General features: G+C 39.2%; 1 protein-coding gene across 4 annotated transcripts in view; it reads left to right on the top strand.

The window, feature by feature from the left end:
- The first annotated feature begins 1698 nt into the window (after nt 1–1698).
- The window catches only part of MAP7D3 (MAP7 domain containing 3), a 35660-nt gene continuing 15274 nt past the window's right edge, over nt 1699–22084 (top strand). For 2 of the 4 annotated variants that reach the window (XM_027534917.1, XM_027534918.1), the window contains exons 1-7: nt 1762–1878; nt 7253–7351; nt 7445–7528; nt 8916–9079; nt 11982–12093; nt 12640–12738; nt 16823–16918. In XM_027534917.1, the coding sequence (XP_027390718.1) occupies nt 1824–1878; nt 7253–7351; nt 7445–7528; nt 8916–9079; nt 11982–12093; nt 12640–12738; nt 16823–16918 (709 nt within the window). In that variant the 5' untranslated portion in view covers nt 1762–1823. Of the gene's footprint in view, nt 1879–7252; nt 7352–7444; nt 7529–8915; nt 9080–11981; nt 12094–12639; nt 12739–16822; nt 16919–22084 lie in introns of all 4 variants that reach the window. The other 2 variants (XM_027534919.1, XM_027534920.1) reach the window with 2 other exon arrangements.

Genomic DNA, 22084 nt, shown 5'->3' on the forward strand with positions numbered 1-22084 from the left:
GGTAGTCTAGGATGCAGAGGGACAGTTGTCTCATGGCTGTGAAGCTTAGGACTCTTCCCACAGGGCTGTGATGGTAGCAGTTTCAATACAAATTGTTAGACTTGATAAGTGCACTGAGTGTTTATTACATGTGAATTCAATGTATTAGTAGAAAAAAAGTGACAATTCCTAGACCTAGTATGAGTGTGGTTTCTGAATATTTTTCCTGCTGGTGTCAGGTTTAAGGGAAAAAATAGCCAAGTAGGAAAGAAACAGCAGGAATTCAGGGTTTTTTTGCTCACTGGGGAACATAGGCTTTCCAAACAGGGGCGGAGAGAAGTTAAGTGGCCTGGGTTGTTTCCCAGCTCTGAGTGAGTTGGTCCAGAACACACTCAAGTCTCCCCAAGATGGCAGTCTTCAGTTCCAAAATTTTTCTGAGAAATGTACAGACAGTCCTGTGGGGGCTCCTTAGGGAGCTGCTGTAGCCCCAAAGATACATCTAAGGGGATCTTCCCTGTCTTTCTAGCCAACCAGTCAGGCGAAGGATAGGTGGTCATAAAAGCTTTTGTTGAATGACTCACCTACTGAATGTTTCACAGTGATCTGTCAAAGATGTTGGATAAAAAGAAGGGTTTATCTATAGATTAAAAGAGACCTGTTTGTGACGTTCCAGATAAATTCATCAAAGCGGAATTTCTGTGTAGGTATATGTGCTTTGCTTGCGCCCTAATCATGTGTCTTGATAATCATGGCTACCATTGTGTATATCATGCAGAACACTGGTGTCTCTATACAAGTAGGAGCAGGGCTTCAGGTACTATAGTGCCAAACGTTCCCTGCCCCCCTCAAAAACACACACTAGTATTTTTTCAAATTGAAGTCTAGTTGATTTACAGTATTATTTTTCTCCACCAATATTAAACTACATCTTCACCAACACTTACTTTCCGCTCTTAAATTTTTGCCAAATCTGTAGGTGTAACATGGTATCTTGTGGTTTTCATTTGTGTCCTCTTGAGTGCTTAAGAGTTTGAGAAAAAAAAAAAAAATTTTTATGCTTATTGCCATTGTGTTTTCTCTCCTGTGAAAGGCTTGCTCATGCCTTTTGCTCACTTTGAGGGGAATTGCTTTTTTCTTAAATATTTTTTAGATCTTTATGCATTCCGGATAGGAATCGTTTATGAATATTATATATGTAATATATAATTATGTATCTGGAGTGATTAACATCAATAAGTCCTCTCCTTCACTTTAAAGACCTAAAGACACTCTAAAGATAATTCACACAACTTTGAGACCTAACAGTGTCACGAGTTATTCTACAGTTTTAAGAAAATCTTTCCTTGTGATCAAGCCCCCTAGAGCATCACAGGAACCCTAGAGCATCACTCTTCCCCCAACCTGGGTCTTTCCGTCCTGTTTCAAAGACTAGCAAACTCATGATGCAAGCGCACCAAGGAGGCACTCAAGAAGACCTCCATAAGTGAACAAACGAATGAAGGGAAGATGTTCCTGCGTTGTTAGGTAAAGTGAGGAAAAAGGAAATGTTGGATGGCCGGCTGATCATCGGCCGGCCTCCAGGACGCACGGTGAGAGGAGAGCAGGGGAAGTAGAAGAGGGTGTCTTTATTTACACCTGGTCGTCACCGCCCAGCGGCTCACAACTTGGTGCGCAGAAGGCAGCGCTGACCGGTCGCGGGTCCGAGGTGGGCGCGGCGGCCCTTTGGGCCCCGCCCCTTCCCGCCCCTCGACGACGCCACGGCTTCGGCCCCGCAGCGGCCGCACGAGAGCCTGCGCACTGGGGCCCCAGCGCCTGTAGCGGCTCCCGGCTCGGCTGCTCTGAAGATGGCGGAGCGCGCCGGCGGCGGCACATCCTTGAGGGGACTGCGCGAACGGATGGGTGAGCGGGCCGGCGGCTCCCGGGGGTTCTCGGGCCCGTGCGGGACGCGGGATTCCCGCTGCTTCGGGGATCGTCGGAGCGGGAGAACTTTACTCCGGAGTCGCCTCGCGCGCCGTCGGGTCTTCATCTCACCCCCGCCGGAGCGCCCTGGGACGGGACGGGTCGCCGAGAGGGGACGCGGGCGGGAGGGGAGACCAGCCCAATTCCTTCAGCCCGCGGTCCAACTGCCACTGCCGACGGCCGCACCCCCTCCGGCGGGCGGGGCCCGAGGGAACTAACGGGCGCTACTGGGGCGGGAGGGCGGGAGGGCGGGCGCCTGGCACCCGGGAGCACGAGGACAACCCCGAGCCCCGCCTGCCTTTGGGGGGCGGCGGGCAGCCCTGGAGATTTCCCTGAGCCCTCGACGCTCGAGTTTTCTTCGTCTTCCACAATCGGAACCCCGGGCTCTCCGGAGGCTTGACTTCCAGCACCCTCCTGGTTAGGATTTGGTTAAGGTCCTGTGAGGAGGGGGCCGTGAGGGTCTTGATTTGAAATTTGGGATGAGACTTGTCCCCATCCCCCGCTCCTCTTGGCTTGCCTCCTGTAGCACGTGATCGCCAGGATGTCACCTTCCGTGGGACGTCTTGCAGACCCTAGGCTGAACTGAACGAAACTCAGCGCTTCTGGGTGCTTTCTTCTAAACTGGTCTCATCACCAAAGAAATTTTGATCCCAAATCGTTTTATTTTATAAAATTTGGCAGCGCATGGCTTAGCCCAGGAGACTGCTCCAGTGCTTGAGCTAGTATATGTTGCTTGTGGGAGGTTGCTTTTAGTTCTCGAGCTAGTTTGCTTCTATATGAGCTTGAGTAAAACAGTCTTATTGATTTTATTGAAGTCCTTCGGGAATTTTCCATTTGCAGTTAAGAAATTAATTTAGACTGGCTGCAATTGGAAGGGTTTATGTTACTTCAGAACGCTTTGAATTAACTCCCCAGAGACTATGTCAGCAGCAAATACACTTTCATTATGGCACAGGGGGAAAAACGCTTATGTCTTTAGTTTATTATGGTTCACCTACAGGGAGAGTTTGCAATAAATTCAGATTGTTTTATTGCTTACTGGCACCTAAAGTTCTCTGACATTGACTTATTTCACTGATTTAAACTAACCAGCATTCTGGATAACCGCCCCCCCCCCCAACGTATTTTTTATATTGAACATTGTAAAGTATTTCTAAAATTTTACATGGAACAGTTGCTTGGAATTCACAGTATTTCAAACCAAAAACTTGAAAACAAAAAAGGCTTAACCCAGAATCCTCGTTGACATCTTTGGTGCCCATTTCACATTAGGAATGAAAACATCACATATTAAAGTTTTCAGAGAATCACCTTGATTAAAAAGAACTTACTTCATGGTCACAGTATTTTCCTGAAGGGGACAAAGGGTCAATGAAATGTGCTGCCACTCTGTGGCAGTTGCTACTTTTCTCTTATACAAATAACAGTAAACTTTGTTGCTGTTTTAGGCAAAATTCCTTGAATCCCCCTTATTTTTGTTGTTCCCTGATTGCAAATTTCTTTGGTTTCTTTTTTTTTTTCTCAATATTTTCTCACTCTCTTCCTGGCCTAATGACATGCAAACTTTGAGTAATAAGGCCATGAACAGAGAGCCTTGGGGCGGGTGGAACGGATCTGCAGGGAACCCCACCACTCCAAACTACTCAGCTTTGAAGAAGGGTGGATCCAGGCCTGGGCCAGCAGCTGTGTGGGAAGGCTCAGGGACTGGGTTGGTCGAAGACAGTCTGCTGCTAGATACCCCTGGCAGCCTAGCTTTGAAGACTGCATGCAGTAGGAGCTCAAGACTTGTAGCAGTTTACCTCTTATTCTGTTACCCAAACAACAGTGAATAGCACTATATTCGTTAATCTGTAGCAATTTGGTTTCATGGTATGCTTGTTTCTTGCCACAACCATAGCCCTTCTTAAAATAATTTTTAAAAAACCTTTCATTCATTTTTTTTTTGCAATCTATGCCCTTTGCTAAGTAATAGAAAATACTATTTCACTAGTTGATGTGATTTAATGTTTCCAGTTAGTACTGAAGAAAGGTCATGGAGAGGTGGGGCTATAGATTTTATGTGGAACTCTGTGATGTCAAGAGCAACAACTGTGGCAGAATTGCTAGTAAGTTTGGGGATGAATATTTATCATTGATATCTCATAAGGTTAAACATTTTGGGGTGATCGTGCTTGGGTGCAGATTTAGGAAGATTATTACCATTCTTGAAATAACTGTCTTAGAAAAACGTTCTTCCTTTCTTGCATTTTGCTTGTCCTAGTAGAGCAGAGCCCTTATGACACGGATTGTGTGTTGAGGAAGGAGGTTTAGGAGAGAAGCAGAAATTTTCTACTATGTTGAAGTCAGTAATGACCTAAAATGCTTTATGTCCAGAAGGGGCCTCAGAATTTCAATGGTATCTTTTAAAAGTCTATCAAGTGTAAACTATTCTTTAACTTTGGCATTCTAGTGGCACCTATTTTTGGTTCATTGTATTCTGAGGCTTTTATTGGGTTAGATAGCTGGAATGATTTTTATTTTCTCCTTGTCGAAGGGGAATGGTGGAGTTCCCTGGTGGTCCAGGGGTCAGGACTCTGCTGTCACTGCTGAGGGTTCAATCCGTGGTTGGGGAACTTTGCCACAAGCCTTGAGGTGCCACCAAAAAAAAAAAAAGAGAGAGAGAATCGTTTTCTTTTTGTATTGTTTTTTACACATTTTCTTCAAACTTAGGCTTTTCTTAGCCACAGCTATTTCTTTAAAAAAATAAAAGGGTAAATGCTTTATTTTAAAATAATTTCCATTGCTGTATTTCCAAAGTATGTTTTATACCAAAACCAACATATTTCATGTACTTATTGTTGAATAAGTTGTATACATTTAGATCTTAATTCCTTGTGGTATTTTAAAAAGAAGTAACCTTAGAAGTAGCTGAAGTAGGAGTATTGAACTAAGTCATATAAAGGTTGATGTGGGTTTTGTACAGTCTGGTCCTTCATAATTATGTAATATTTCAAAGTAAAGTTACAATTGAAGTAAGTTCTGGCTTTACCAGTTCCTGTCTGTGTAATCTGGGAAAATTATATTTAGCTTCAGTTTGCTCATCTGTAAAGAAAATAATATCCACTTTATAGGATTATTATGAGAATTAAATGAGGTAATCAATGAAAACAACTTCATAAATGGTGAAAGTGATATACATTATTGATTATGGCAGTTTTTTGGAAATACAGATTAAGATTCATAATTCAGTTTTAGTAATAAAATCTACATGTTTTCTTATTTAATCTCCAGGCAGAAAGTAACTTTTAACTTTAATTTGGAGTTTAGAATTAGTATAAGAACTATAGAAATACTCTATTGCACCTGTTACTTTAAAGTGAATTAAATTCCGCATTGAATGGAGTTGAATAAAATGTTCATTTTGTTAACTCCAGACATGGAGGCTTTCCCCTAGTGTCTGGACATTTTTAGAGCCTGTCCTTTTGGTGAATATATTTCTTGTCAGTAGGAATTTGGAAGTAAGGGTCTAAAAGTCAGATTTGAGGGACATTTTCTGGTTGTCTAATGGTTAGGACTTGGCACTTTCACTGCCATGGCCTGGGATCAATCCCTGGTCAGAGAACTGAGATCCTGCAAACCACCCTGTGCAGCCAAAAAAAAAAAATTAGATTTGAATTATAACCTGTATGTGGTATGGTTCATTATTGCCACAACAACTACTTTACGTTTACTTGTGATTAATAAGATCTTTAAATGTGGTAAAAGTGTACATTTTGAGGGAACTTGTCCTTATGGCCAACTAAATTGTGCCAAAATATGGACTTTCCTTAGGACTTTTAAGCAGGAAAACTGAATATACAAAAGCAACGGTGGTTTTCTCTATGCTCACGTAGAAATGTGAGTGGAAGGGGTGGGTGTAGGATGGTTTATTTAACTTATAGACTATATAAGAATTTTCTTAGTACACCAGGACTGAAATTCAGAGAATAATTGTGGTCCACAAAATTGATAAATTACTGAAGAAGTTTATAACTGAAGAAGTTTAGAAGAGTCTAATCTTCAATTCAAATTTAGCTAGATCGTGGATTATCTGAGCTATTTGGTCACTGGGATTAAAAAAAGTCATTTCCCCTTTTGAAACGGTGGTCTCTATGGCAGCAGTTGCGTCACTTTCAGGGTTACTCTGTAAAATGGCTCCCAGATATTTCATCAGTGGCAAGTAACATCTCAGAGTCCATTCATTCTGAGTACAACCACAGACCCTCTAGTCTTATTTTAACTGCCCATCTTCAACTGTTCTGCGTTTTTCTTGATATGTAGAGACCAGAACTGTATGCAGAATCACAGGGGCATGTTTCCTGTGCTTTTATACTAGGGTGGAAGAGAGTTTTCAGTGTTATTCTCCAGCTCCTTCCTGAAGATGCCTGCTACTGTGAGGCATTTTAGATACAGTCATACATGGAAAGAGTTCAGGGAATTCCCCAATAACTTGTTTTGGTATCATCCACAATTTTAGTTTTTCTTACTTTCCCTCAAATTGTGCTCCCACACTCTTATACTCTTATACTTCACTCTTATTGAAGTTTATTTACCATTTTCTACCTGTTTACGCAAGATGTATTAATATTTATTAACTTGATATTTTCCCACCTCGAAAAACACCATCCCATTGGAACTTCTTTGAGTGTTTCTCCACCTTCACTATGCATGAGAATAGAGCTTTTAGCAACTGCAAAGGCCTGGGCCCCTTTCTCAGAGAGTGGAAGTGGGGAGGGGAAAGCATTGCTAATTTTTTTTTTTTTTTGAACAATTTGGGTGACTCTACTGGGGAGCCAGGGTAGATAGCCCCTGATCAAGGTAATTTATAAATGTTCTCCTTAATATTGGGCCCAATCTCTGAGGCTCTCACTGTTGACACTTTTGCTTCCAAATTCAAATCCATAAACTCCAAATCTTTTTTAAATTCGCCCAATTTATGGCGAAACATTTTTTCCGAATCCTTGCCAGCTCAGTTTTCCTAGTACTTGGTGTAATGTCTTGTCTGAGGCATTTTTGAGATCTGTTACTCATTAGCTCTTATTCATCCACCAGCTGCTTCCACTGACAACTCTGTGTGCACAGATAGGCTGGCATGTCTACAGAAAACAGTGTTAATTCTTTGTTGAATTGTTGAACATCATAGGTTCTCAGTATGTCTTTGCTGACCCAGAGTCATCTGTCATACCTTCTAGAAGAGATGCTATCCTTTATTCTCGAAGATACAATTTGCCACCCCTGGATTAGCTGTTTGTCTTCTTAATATTTAATCCCTTTCCTTTATCTCCCTGTATTTTAGTTGCTGCTGCTAATGCCATTGCTGAAGAAAGACGAAGTCAAGGAAGCTTTAGTTCTCTTCCGTCCCAGCCTTCAAATATAAAATCACCATTTAAGCCAGGTATAATTTCTAGAGTACTTTAATAGATCTCAAAGTGTTCTATCCTTTAAGTTTGATATCCTATTGATATCTAATTATATTCTTTTTTTTTAGTAATAGATGGCTCTGTGCTTAAAAATGACATAAAACAAAGATTAGCAAAGGAGCGGAGAGAAGAGAAAAAAAGACAAGATGATGGTATTTTTTAAATTAATTTTTATTGGAGTATAGTTACTTTATAATGTTGCATCAGTTTATACTGTACAGCAAAATGAATCAGGATGATGGTATATTTTAGACTTTTAAAAAAATCAAAATGAATACATTTTACATTAAGGTTACATATTTTCAAAGTGGTTTTACTTTTTAATCTTTTTTTAATAGTATATGTTATATAGCATGTGTTACTTTTTACTTTGTGTTATATTGGATTAAAAGCATATACTAAATGAGATGAAGAACAATATTTGGCCAAATTGTTTTGTTTTTGAAAGAGTAGTTTCTGTTAGCTTTAATTTTCTGAAAACTAAAGTATGAAAATTTCTTCAGTGTTTGTAGAAACAAGCAAAATGGGGATTTCAGTAAAAATGACTCTGAAAACAAAAATGAAGGAATTCCCTGGAGGTCCAGTGGTTAACCCTGTGCTTTCACTGCCAGAGGCCTGGGGTTCAATCCCAGATTGGGGAACCAAGATCCCACAAGCCATGGCACGGCCAAAAACATAAATGAATTTGCTAATAATCTTACCATAGACACGGTATCTTTCACTGATTGCTGTGCTTTCTCAAGTGTGACTTTGTATCAATTAAGATCTAAAAGAATCCTCCAATTAAAATAAGTAAATTTATATTAAAAAAAATAATATTCTTTTCTAAAAGAACCATAATCTTGAGAGAGTGCTTTTTCAGCTCTTTATTTTCCTCGTCTGGCCCTGTAAATCCACTGCAAAACTAGTGCTCACCTTCATTCAAATGGCACAGCAGTTGTCTCTGTTTTGGTGAGGAGCAGTTTCTTCCTGTAGCTCTTTAGAAGAGTATTTTTACAACTGCATGGATGCTCTTCAGGCTTTAGTGAGAGGAAATTTGAATGTAGGAAAACATCATGCTGGTCAGTAATATGGTATGTGCCTAAGCTCATGAAGGTCAAATTGGCATGCTTAATATGGTCTGTTTAGATGAGGCCTTTAAAAAGAAGTTTCGTATTAGAAGGGAAAAAGCCATATGTTCTGGCCATGTGTTTTTTAATTCTTATTTTAATGTACAGCATATTAATCTGATGGGGTTTGACTTCAGCTCAAGTCAGCAGAAACATCACATGAAAGAAAATATTTCTTTTGAATTTGGAATTTTAGTTTGGACAGGAGGAGAGTCATTTAAGCCAATTCAGTTCTCAGGAGTTAAATGAACACCCAGTGGAAATGATTCTTTCGTGGCCATCTCTGGTCATTTATATAATAAATCTTTAGTTATTAGCACAGGTTATGTTATTTTTAAGAAAGAGAATAAAATACACTAACTTTCCTTCTCTGTAATGTGGAAAACTTAAACATTTTCTTGGCTCTTACCTTGCTTTTGGAATATTTCAGCTAATAAAGAGACACAGCTACTTGAAAAAGAAAGAAAGTCTAAGATCGTATATGAAAAACAGATGGAAGAAAAACAGCGAAAGCTGAGGGAACAGAAAGAAAAGGATGAACAACGGAGAATATCTGCAGAAAAAAAGAGAAACGAAATGTTAGAGGAAGAACGGGTATGTGTTTTTTTTCTTTGTTAATCAGATGATACACTGTGTTGCCTGGTTCTGCAGTGCTTTTTTCTTAGCCCTTCTCTGCATTTATTGGAACCGACCCCGATTCTTCTGGAACTAGTACCAATTCTTCTTTGGTCTTCCCTTAAACATTAGCGGCTCTTGCCCCATCCTGATCTGAGGCCTGAGTTTAGGCTTAGTAACTGAGGTGAAGGCGAGCCTTGCGCATCCAGGGAGAGAGCCCTGTGCGCCTGCAGGATGCCTGCAGCCTGGGCTTTGCTCTGAGGCGCTCTCTCTCCTACCAAAGGTGTTGTCCCATTGCCTGGTATTCACCCACCCACTCTCAGGCCCTCTCTGATAGGGCCCCCTCTGCCCCTGACGGACCACCCCCCTTCTCACCACTGCCCTCATTGTGAGAGTGGCAGAGCCCAGCTGGATCAAAGCCTTCCACTCTCCCGTGGTTCCCGGTTCCCTTTTGTTTGCTCTCTCTCCCTCTCCCTTTATTGTTCCTTTCTCTGTGTTGTGGCCTTGCTCTCTTCCTATCTGGACTCTGTTTGGGTGTCTTTGGCACTCTGTTGATACGAGTCACTACCTTTGTCCTGCCCTCTCTTTCCCTCCCTGTCCCTCTTCAGTCAGTTTGCCTTTGGCTGTTTCTCTGTGGGCATCTGATTACCTGTCTCAAATTGTAGGATTCTCTCTGACACCAAGTTTTTCTCCTGTAGGTTGTTGCACATCTTTACTATGAGTGTCCTTGGCTCCTTTGGAATTGGCATGTTCCCTCCTATTCTTCACTGCCATTCTCTCTTTCTCTTTGTTCCAGTGCCCCTCAAGTGTCCCTGAGTGAGCCTTGGCCTGTCTCTGGCTCTTTGTCTGACTCTGGCCCTTTTCTGCCAATAGCACCCCCTTTTTCTTTTACTTTCTTTGTCTTAGCTTCTCCCTCCTTTTTGCTCCTCATCTTTGGAGTTTCTGCCATTGTTCTCTCAGTGTGTGGGTTTTTATCCTCTCTTTTTTTTTCTGTTGCTCTAATTTTAAAATATTTTTTCTTTCTTTTTCCCTTTGTTTCCATTTCTCTCCCAAGAGCCCTCTTCTCTGTGTCTTTCTCTGGTGCTCACTTTTCTTCCTAACTTTTACACACAGTTGGCCCTTGAAAATGCCTCACCCTCCCCAACTCCTTATCCCCGTCGGTGAATCTTCTTTATTTTAGGACTATTCCTGTGGTGTTTCTTCCCTGTCCATGGTTCACTAGCACCTTCTCTGTCTTTTCCCCCACATTCCAGTATTTAATGAATTCTCATTCAGAACTTGTATCACTCTATCTTCCTCTGTGAAATGTCTCCTTAAAATTACTTCTCTGTGGTAAAGAAGAGTAAAGGCCAGAGAGACTAAAGTTGACAAAGACAGAACCAAAGAGAGTAAAATAGGAAACTGTGCTGGGTCAGGAAAGCCCCCTGGAGGACAGAGGGAGAGCCCCAAGGACTGCAAGTAGAAAAGACCATCTTAGGAGAAGAGGAACCTGAGAGAGAACACAGGAAAGGAAGAAGCAACAAAATGGCACTGTAGACAGGGTGGGAGCCAGAGAGAGTGAGCCAGACAAGAGCCCAGAAGGCAAGGGGAAAGGTCCAAAGAGAACTGGCCCCAGAGAGCTAGTGCGGGAGAGCCCTAGACAGAGCAGGGACCGCTCATCACTGAGGAGGCTGCACATAGAAAAAGAGAATGATTCAGCAGAGCAGGAAAAAACCCCAGACTCAGTGGTGGGGAAGAGGGGCGAGTGTGAGGGGCACATGGGAAGGAGGACAGGAACTTGGACGTGAGCTGCAGATGCCAGAAGGAACCTGAAAGAGCATGGAGGGTCAGCACATTTGGAAACAGCAAAAGAGCTTAGGAGAGAGGTTTTAATAATACAAGAATATTCTGTTTTTAATCTTTATTATACTTCTGGGGTGTCTAAGTAATTTAGGACAACTTCCTTTCTGTTAGAAAATATAATTTAAAATATTGTCATTAGATAAGTTTCATTTTAAAATTGCAGTTGCTTTTCTCCTCAGAGGATATGGATGACTCCAATTTCCTAATATGTTCACCCTCTAAACTGGGAACATTGTAAGGATGATGTTGCTATGAAACAGTTGCTGTCAGGGAAGAATAGAAAACTTTCTGGCCCTGAGGTTGATTTGCTTACGTGAGTGTAGTCCATGGTATGTTACAGCACAGAGATGAGGAATAGAAAACTGCATCTCATTTCTGACAGTGGCGCTGTTTTGCCACTGTGTAGCATTTGCATTCGTAGACCTGTTATCCTGCGCGGTTTAGACTAAAGCTGAGGTCAAGACAAACACATCTCTTTTTAAAAACTTGATTAGTTAACACCAGAATTTAAGAACTTAGAAATGTGGATATAATAGATGATCTGGCATAGTTTCATTGATGCATGTTAGTTGATTTTTTATCCTGCCTCATTCTACAAAGAATTTAAGGTATATTTTTAAAACTATATACCACAACCAGATGAGAAAATCAATGTTTGAGTGAATCAAGCAGAGGGGGGAATTAAAATAAGAAAATAATAAAACATAAGGTATGACTAGCATACATCAAAGCATACTACTCAGTCCTTGTATAGTTGCTGGAATAGGCTACACCTTTATTTCTAAATTTCCTGATGATACAAGCAAAGAGGGAAGCATGGTCAGTTTCTCGATTCATATCCGTAAGATTAAAACCTACTTAGTTGGGAAAGTATGGATTCATACCTGAGATGTTTCCAATTTTAACTTTTCTCTTTTATAAAAAAAATTTTGCCTGATTAAAAAATTTAGTGGTAGGGGTATTTTATAACTGATAGATCAGAATTATACTAGTGAATATAATACATATGTAAACATTTATTGGCTTTTATTTTAAATAGGAAAAATTCAAAGCCGTCCTTCATCGTACACTGGAAAGGAGCAGCCGCGTTGACCGTCAAAAAAGATGGTCATGGGCAGGCTATACAACAGTAAATTCCCAAAATAAGACCGGTAATTAATACAACTGCTAAACTTTTAAGTTTATTCATTTTCACATGTAAATATTAGCTGTTAGTATAAGGTTGCATTTACAATGGGTTTTCAGCTTTGTCTCCTAAGTGAAAACACTGCCATGTATTCTTTGGCATGCATTTAAGTTTGTGTCGTGTGAGATTGCCAAAGAAACAGGTGAAATCTTAGAATAACTTTATTTTATACGGTATATCCAAAATCTTAACCATTTAAACTTGTAATCTGTGTTAAAGTGAATAATAATTGATAAGCTTTGCACACCTTTATCCAGTGCATATTTTAAAAATAAATTGCCCTGTTTACTAATGATGTACTATAATTTTTCCTATGTGTGGATGTAATTCTAAGCAATTGCATAAAATGTAAGTTAAATTTCCATAATTTATAAGGAATGATCGACAGTGAGCATTGTGTACCTAATTAATACATATTTATGCTCTGTATAAGTACATCATGAGCTCATCTTGTTTCAGCTAATGATGCTTTTTTAAATATGAGTACAGTAAATCTTGTATCTTTTCTCAGTCAACAAACATTCTACATCTACTGAAAAGCTTGAGCAGGGGACTTGTGGATTACATAGACAAATGTCATCTACTGGTCTTCAAAATTCTGTTGCCAAGAGTAAGTATTTATTTCATGTATTTTACTGAATTTCAAACCAGTGAAATCAAGTCTTTATATGTATTTCTATAGTACCACTTACTCTTTAGATCATAGGACATTTAGATTTATTTTAGAAGAGCACCACGTTTCGCAGTAGAGATGGTCATTACTTTTTTGTATTTTCATCAGTATAAATCCCTGTTTCTTTAAAAAATTTTAAAAAAATTTTTGGCTGGGTCTTTGTTGCTTCGTGGTTTTTTCTCTGGTTTCAGTGAGCAGCGGCTTCGCTCTCGTTGCAGTGCATAGGCCCCTCATTGTGGTGGCTTCCCTTGTAGAGCGTGAGCCCTAGGGCGCATGGGCTTCAGTAGCTGTGGCACATGGGCTCAGTAGTTGTAGTTCCTCAGGCTCCAGAGCACGGCTCAGTACTTGTGGCACACGTACTTAGTTGCTCCAAAGCGTGTGGGATCCTCCCAGATCAGGAATCCAACCCACGTCCTCTGCGTTGGCAGGCAGACTCTCCACCACTGTGCCACCAGAGAAGCCCCTTGTTTCTTGGTTTGTGTACTAATGGTATCAGATGGGTTTGTTGGGCTCAGGTAGCCCAACAGCTATGAAATATATTTTGACCCAAAGACATTGCCATTAAGTGACACAATAATTTATTTTAGAATTAATCCGTATTCTGTCTAACCTAAAACTGAAATCCGGTTTTCCAGAAACTAGAGTAGTCCATTCAATTTCCGTTAAGATTCATGAATATTACCTAATTTAAGAAAAATAATAGCATATATATAGCAGTGGACAGGTTAATCTGCTTCATATATATGTAAAGTTGACAAGCAAGTTACCTTCCTATTTTATAATTAAGACCCCAAGAAATTCAGTGATTTCCATTCCACCCTGCTCTTCTGTGGTTTATATTTTGGTTATCTGATCATAATTTTCTGGTCATTTGATCATAATTTTAAACTGTACATTCCACTAACAAGTCTGTGTTTTTCCTCAAAGCAAATAAAGTGGTTTTTAACTGTTAATGAGACAGTATTTCTAAGCTCTACTTTACAACTCTTTGTAGAGGTAATGCAGCGCTCTTTAAAATAAAACTTACCTACTGCAGATACTTCAAATACATTTTGCTCCTGGTGTTTGCCCTTTTAATTAGCACTCCTTAGTTTCTTGACCAGGAATTGAACATGCACCCTTGGCAGTGAAAGCGTGGAGTTCTAACGACTGGACCACCGGGGAATTCCCTAGCATTCCTTATTTAAAAAAAAAAAAATCTTTACCTGAGTGTGTCAGTGACCATATCTGGCTTATACTACGTGGTGCTTCTCACTGATAGTTGGAATGGATTAGATAACCATACCCATCAAAAAAATCCTTTTTCTTTCCAGAGAAAAAAACAGACATGATCTTTGCAGGAAAAAGACATGGTAAACATATTGCACTTCATTCTCTCAAACTTGGCTGTAGAAAAGATATACAATTTTTGTACCTGGTGAATTGAAACAAAGGCATAATTTTAGTTTGAATTAAAAATGTTTCTTTTGTGTTATTAGGTGTCTGAGCATTTTTTGAGCATGCTGATTGCTCTAAAATTCCAGTGTGGAAAAAAGATTCTGGACATCATTTAAAGCATATATTTAGTTAATTGTAGCAGTGGTTAACTTAGTGGGAAAGATTTCCATTTTTGTCTAAATATATGCTGAAAAAGGATTTTTTGTTTTGTTTATACTTAAATTACATCATTTGTACTTTTAGAACTCTTAAAATTTTCAACAATGAACTTGAGAGATCTTTCGTTATTTGTCAGTTTTGACGCATCTCATTTTCTCTTGTAATAAATAGTCCAGCAGAAGTTGATCCACTTTCCGTCATTAACCTTAGTATGCTTTTCCAGAGCACTTTTACATATAGCCCAGGTTCATTCATAGATTAATATGGGAAGATTTTCTCTAGCACCTTGCTTATCATATAATAAAATTAATTTATTATTCACAAAACTCAATCCTTTAGAAAAATTAGATAACATTCATTGCAATGTCATATTTGTATATTTTCATTTTATTTTAATTGTTTCACAAGTGTTGACCCTGTTTTACTATCTAATTGATTGCAGGAATTAGCAAAGATTTCTCCACAGACATTTCTTAATTTTTATTATAGTGAGCAAACGCTAGTGTGTTTTCATTAATATGTGTATCTGCTGTATTCGTGAAACATGTAAAGAAAAGGGACAGGTGATGACTTTCAAGTTAGTAATGAGTTCAAGTGCAATGAAGAAACAATTCCAAGTAATTTTTTAAATGATATCTTTACTTGTTTTTAATCCAAGAAGGTATGTGTGGAAGATACTTTATGAAATAACTTGCTTTATAGTATATTCCTCTAAGTCACTTCAGTCATGTCCGACTCTGTGCGACCCCATAGACGGCAGCCCACGAGGCTCCCCTGTCCCTGGGGTTCTCCAGGCAAGAACACTGGAGTGGGTTGCCATTTCCTTCTCCAATGCGTGAAAGTGAAGTCACTGAGTCGTGTCGGACTCTTAGCGACCCCATGGACTGCGGCCCACCAGGCTCCTCCGTCCATGGGATTTTCCAGGCAAGAGTGCTGGAGTGGGGTGCCATTGCCTTCTCCATTATAGTATATTACACACTCTGAAATGATTAATGCTGTAATTAATGATTCCACGGAAAATAAAATCAATATTTTCACTGGCTTACCTTTGTAAAATCCCTTCAAACTGAAATAAAACCTGTTCAATCCAGAGAGATGAACATTTCAAACTCAAATGAATTTCATAGCTTGCTTTATATTTTCATTTTTTAAAAAATATGTTTGGCTGTGCTGGGTGTACTGTATGCAGGATCTTAATTCCCTGACTAAGGATCAAACCCGCGCCCTCTAGTGAAAATACAGCCTTAATCACCAGGGAAGTTCCTAAATAGCCTTTCTTTAAATCTTGACTGATTCAAATAATCTGTTTTTCTTCTACTCAGTGCTGACTTACCATAAATTCACACTATTTTGTCATTTCTTGCAATGTGATAGTAAGGGATAGGTGATCTCATCACATGATCGAATTGATTACATTTCTGTGGATTGTGCTGTGCAATTACATTATCAGTTCTAGAATTTTCAAATGATGCTACATTATCAGTATTTAATCTATAGCTCCCCAAAAGAATTCTTGTTTTCTTCTTTTGGCCACTCACCTTGTGGGATCTTTGTTCCCTGACCAGGGATTGAACTCTTGGCAGTGACAGCACAGAGTCCTAACTCATGAACCGCCAGGGAATTCCCCAAAGGGTTCTTCTTTAAACAGACTTCCATCAGTATTCTGAGCCGGAATACTTAAAGTGAAATGGAAGTGTCTACACAAAAGGGATTATTTTCCCATATGACTAGTTTGGGTTGCTAACACTGTGACATCTGTGCCAAATATTAATTATCATTTTTATTTTAAAAATACTAGTTGAGAGAATTCCTTGGCAGTCTGGTGGTTAGGACTCGGTGCTTTCACCTCTTTGGCCTGGGGTTCAATCTTTGGGGAACTAAGATCCTGCAAGCCATGCAGCGCAGCCAAAAAAATAAAACTCATTAAAACTAAAGTGTATAAATTAGTTTAGTAATAGATGTCATGGACTGTGTCTAAAATTATACATTGTGTATTCCTAATTTGGGAACTTTGATATTGTCAGTCAGTATGAGACATTTTCTTTATTATTTCCTAGATAATTTTATTTCTCTTTGGATAACTTACTTAAAAGAGTAACCTGGTTTTAACTTTGGGCATGTAAAATCTCTTCATAATACTTGAAATTAAAAAAAATTCTTACAAGGAAGAGTAGTGAAGATAAAAAAAAATGTTTGGGAAAAAGGAGTGGCTCACTCCTGAAGGAATCTGTTTGTAAACAGCTTGTAAATAGTAATGTTCCTGGACTTCTCTGGCGGTCCACTGGTTAAGACTCCATGCTCCTAATGCAGGGGGTGCGGGTTCAATCTCTGGTTGGGGAACTAAGATCCCACATACTATGTGGCATGACCAAAAATTTTTCTTAATTTTCTTAAAAACTATGATTTCTTTGCCTTTGTTCTCCAGAAACACCAGAAAAGAGACGAAGTTCATCTTTGAATAGAAGATGTAGCAGACTGCATTCATCTACAGAAACAGAACAAGTAGAAGAAAAACGACCTGGTTAGTTATTTCTAAGTGCCAATCTTCACTGGTGGTTTAAATGTGTTATGTTTATGTCAACATTCAGCTGCTTGAGAAGCCATTCCAAAACACTGGAAGCCAAAATATCCCTTCTTTAACTAAAAAATATACTTTGGTGACATGCTTATTTGGCTGAAGCTAGAAGAATCTCTTTATTATTATTTTTTGCCTTTTCCCAAAACTGAATTTTATTGGAAGGTCTGGTTCTCATTAAGTGTCGTACAACAATAAAATATGTAATTCTGCCATGAAGCAGAGAACCAGACCATAGAATGTTGGTATAGATAGATTTGTCCTGAGGCACTTCATTCCTTCGAACATTTCATTAGTTCGTATGTAGAAAGTAAAGGGAAAGTGAAGTTGCTCAGTTGTGTCTGACTCTTTGCAACCCTGTGGACTGTAGCCTACCAGGCTTCTCCGTCCATGGGATTCTCCAGGCAAGAATACTGGAGTGGGTAACCATTTCCTTCTCCAGGGGATCTTCCTGACCCAGGGATCGAACCCAGGTCTCCTGCATTGGAGGCAGACACTTTAACCTCTTAGCCACCAGGGAAGCTCTAAATTACTGGCCACATTTTGAACTTCAGAGATTTGCTGCTTCACAGCATAATCCACATCTATCCTTTGGGGGTGTTTTCACTGCTGATCATTACACACAAGATTTCAAAATTATTACTGAAGTACTTGTTTATTTAAAGTTGTTTCTGACACCTTTCCCTTAAGTTTTCCCTATTAAACATGATAGTTCCTTTTTGTTTCATAACAAACTGTTCACTTACAGAAGATTCAGGTCACATCCTATTAAAACAAATGTCACTGTGGCAGGGATCTTCATGAACTTAAAAATTGGAGCAAGCTATTTACAGCAAGATTGACTTAATTCACTCAGTCCCTGGGAGCTCGTGGCAATGAACTTGACAAATGTGACTGTCAGTGACATATACCTGGAGGAATCCATGTCAGAGTGCTTTTGTCATTTATAACTTTTTTCTCCACATGTGAGTTTCTCCATAGAGACTCCATACATTGGGTATGGTAATAGATACATTACCTGGATCCCCGCATTGGGATTATTGTGGTATGCTGGGCTTCTGCCTGTCTATTCAGGTCCTATCTTCCCTAACAGTGCAGTCCCGTCAGGTGGCAGTGTTTGGTCCTGTTATGTACGTGTGGTTCTCAACTGCCTCTGCTTTTAGGCTGGGATACTTATCATTTAGAGCAGTTCACATTGCTCTTTCTTGCTTTCTTCATTTATTTGTGAGACCTCAAACTGAGTCCTTTCTGTTTGTTCTCATCATTTGGTTTGTTAGCTATGTACCTCTCTTTGGGAGAATACTTTAATTGGTTGCATGCTCATCCCAACAAAAGTGTCAGTAGCCAGGAACAAAGTACTGCTTCATTAATAGTTTAATAGCAATAATCCAGGTAATAAGCATAGGATAGAGTGCCTGAAACTGTTAGCATTTGTGCTTAAAAAGTAGGTTTTATCACTTAGTTTTTTACAGAAAGGCATAAAAATAATTTGAATCAATACTTTGCAAATGAGTAAGTCTGCACAACATTTTATGTTGCATATTTATTTTACGATGGCAAACTGGGGTAGTTATCAGGGTAATTTATAGGATGAGATAAGGAGTTTCGGTGGTTGTTAAATTTTAAAACCGTGGGTTTCTTGACCTGTGCTTAAATATATCAGTATTATAAAAAGGGCTGGATTTTAGGTACATAGAAAAACCTAAATAATATCAAGAGAGAAAGCCAACCTTTTTTTCTTAAAATGTGGAAGAATAACATTGAGTGGCTCTTTAGCTTTTAATTAAGAACATAAAGATTGTTAGTAAAATAAGGACTTCCCTGGCAGTCCAGTGTTTAAGACTTTGCCTTCCAATGCAGGGGGTCCAGGTTTGATCCCTGTTCGGGGAGCTAAAAATCCCACATGCCTTGTGGCTAAAAATTCCAAAACATAAAACAGAAGGAATATTGTAACAAATTCAGTAAAGACTTTAAACATGGTCCATGTAAAAAAAAAATGTTTAAAAGAAGATTGTTGGTAAAACAGATTTTCAGGGTTATGGGTCACATATCATGTTAAATATCCCTCTTGGTAGTAAGTCCTCAGTCATAGAGAGCTCTAATGCATTGTTCCCATTTTCTCCTTTTTCCCTCCACTTTTTCCTTTCCAGAATATATCCCGCCCCCTTTCCTTGTTTTTCGGTCAACATCCATATGATTAGTGAGCCAAAGTGCTGTCATAGACTTTGTAGCGCAGCTTTATTTCTCTTGATTCGAATTCCTGACTTTGCTTCTGCCTAGTTGTATGTGTGTCAAATTATTTTCTGCCCATCTCTCCCCAGTGTGTTGTGGGGTATTCTAATTCAGTTGGGTTCAATTCAGTTGCTTACTCTGTCTGACTCTTTGCAACCCCATGAACTGCAGCACGTCAGGCTTCCCTGTCCATCACCAACTCCCAGAACTGGCTCAAACTCATGTTCATCGAGTTGGTGATGCCATCCAACTATCTCATCCTCTGTCATCCCCTTCTCCTCCTGCCTTCAGTCTTCCCCAGCATCAGGGTCTTTTCTAATGAGGCAGTTCTTTGCATCAGGTGGCCAAAGTATTGGAATTTCAGTTTTAGCATCAGTCCTTCCAATGAATATTCAGGATTGATTTCCTTTAGGATTGACTGATTTGATCTCCTTGCAGTCCAAGGGTCTCTCAAGAGTCTTCTCTGACACCACAGTTCAAAAGCATCAATTTTATTTATTTAATCGGTTGTGTGCTCATCCCAACAAAAGTGTCCTTTTTTGACATCATTCAGACTCATGCTTTCTTTATGGTCCAACTTTCACATCCATACATGACTACTAGAAAAACTGTAACTTTGACTGTATGGACTTTTATCGACAAAGTAAATGTCTCTGCTTTTTAATATGCTGTCTAGGTTTTTCATAGCTTTTCTTCCAAAGAGCAAGATCCAAAGTCTTAATTTCGTGGCTTCAGTCACCATCTGCAGTGATTTTTGGAGCCCAAAGAAAAGAAAGTGTGTCACCGTTTGCATTGTTTCCCCATCTATTTGCCATGAAGTAATGGGACCTGATGCCATGATTTTTGTTTTTTGAATGTTTTAAGCCAGCATTTTCACTCTCCTCTTTCACTTTCATCCAGAAGCTCTTTAGTTCCTCTGTACTTTCTGCCATAAGGGTGGTATCATCTGCATATCTGAGGTTATTGGTATTTCTCCCTGCAGTCTTAATTCCAGCTTGTGCTTCATTCAGCCTGGCCTTTAGCCTGACGTACTCTGCGTAGAAGTTAAATAAACAGGGTGACAATATACAGCCTTGATGTACTCCTTTCCCAATTTGGAACCAGTCCGTTGTTCCATGTCTGGTTCTAACTGTTGATTCTTGACCTGCATACAGGTTTCTCAGGAGGCAGGTAAGGTGGTCTGGTATTCTCATCTCTTTAAGAGTTTTCCATAGTTTGTTGTGATCCACACAGTCAAAGGTTTTAGTGTAGTCATTGAAGCAGAAGTAGGTGTTTTTTTTCTGGAATTCTCTTGCTTTTTCTGTGATCTGGTGAGTGTTGGCAGTTTGATCTCTGGTTCCTCTGCCTTTTCTAATTAGAATTCTAATTACTTTTTAAAATATGTTACTCCCATCACAAATCTCAATGGTTTGTCTTAAATTTCTTTAGCTATTAGAAATCTAGTTATTATACTTTTATTTTCTGTAGCACAAACTGTTAGCGTTAAACAAGTGATTAGGCACATACAGGTATGTAAGTAAAATGCTTTCTCTGCCAAAAGTGAGGAACTGAAAAATAGCTGAGTCTTTTTGGTATATTTACCAAGTCTTAAAAAAGCTCCCATCAAATACCTTTTTAAAAATATTTAGGGACTTCCCTGGCAGTCCAGTGGTTAGGATACTGCACTCTCTCTGCCCAGGCTGTGGGTTCGATCCATGGTCAGGGAACAAAGATCCCACAAGCTGCATGGTGAGGCCCACACACAAAAAAAGTGTATTTTAAAGTAATAAATATTTAAACCAATAAATATTTAGTGAAAAAAAATTTAATGTAATTTCCTGTTATCCCAGTACTCACTGATAACTGAATATTTGCATTTATATATTTTTAATAAAGTGCAGTCATAACCTGCTTTTGTTTAGATTCAAAATATACCGTTTTCTGTGTCCAAAAATAGCGTATTATTACTCTTAATGACTGCCTTAGTATAGTCCAAATTTTGTGTTGGCTATTTAGATTATATTTTCAGTTGTTTCAGTATTATAAACAATGCTGTATTAAGTAACAACATACATACTCATTTTTTAATTTAATTTTCTCTTAAGGATAACCTAAAAGTGAAATTGCTGGAACAAAGAATATATAGTTTTCAGAGTGGCTTTTGATACACTGTTGCCAAAATGCTTCCATGGAGCATGTGCCAATCCCCCAGCCTAGTTCCCAACATTAGTATTATCGCTTTCTTCCATCTAACTAGTACCAGATACTATAATTTTTTCCATTTCTTAAGCTAAAAATATTTAGATTGTTAAAACTGGAAGAGACCTTGGAGATCCAGCCCATTCTGATTACTGTGTGTTAGTTGCTCAGTCATGTCTGACCCTTTGCGACCCATAGACTGTAGCCCACGGGGCTCCTCTGTCCATGGGATTTTCCAGGCAAGAATACTGGAGTGGGTTGCCATTTTCTCCTCCAATTCTGATTACTGTCTTACTGCAGTTTTTAGTATGGGTGAGAAGATGCTCTTGTTTATACTCTATCTTAAAATAATCATATATAGAGTGTCTTATGTAATCACCTGTAATGGCAAAATCCCTGGCCCTGGTGACTTTGTTTAGATTACTTTTTATAAGTGTCCAAGGTTTTGTAATTGTCTATGAAAATCATTCTGAACTATAGTGTGATTAAAATAGAAATGCTTGTTGCAGACATCAGCTTTGGAGAAGCATCTTACTTTCATCTAGAGAGCTCTGTTGCTTTCACAACGCTTCTCTTTTAGTGGTAGTGCCTCTGAAGTACCAACTTTGAGATGTTTCTGCCTTGTGTCTGTGATCCATTTCACTAAACATTTCTGTATGGTGTGTAATCCCTGTGATTTCCTAATAAACGACTGATTTTGTT

The sequence above is a fragment of the Bos indicus x Bos taurus genome, chromosome X (genome assembly GCF_003369695.1).
Source record: "Bos indicus x Bos taurus breed Angus x Brahman F1 hybrid chromosome X, Bos_hybrid_MaternalHap_v2.0, whole genome shotgun sequence".
Taxonomy (NCBI): Eukaryota; Metazoa; Chordata; class Mammalia; order Artiodactyla; family Bovidae; genus Bos; species Bos indicus x Bos taurus.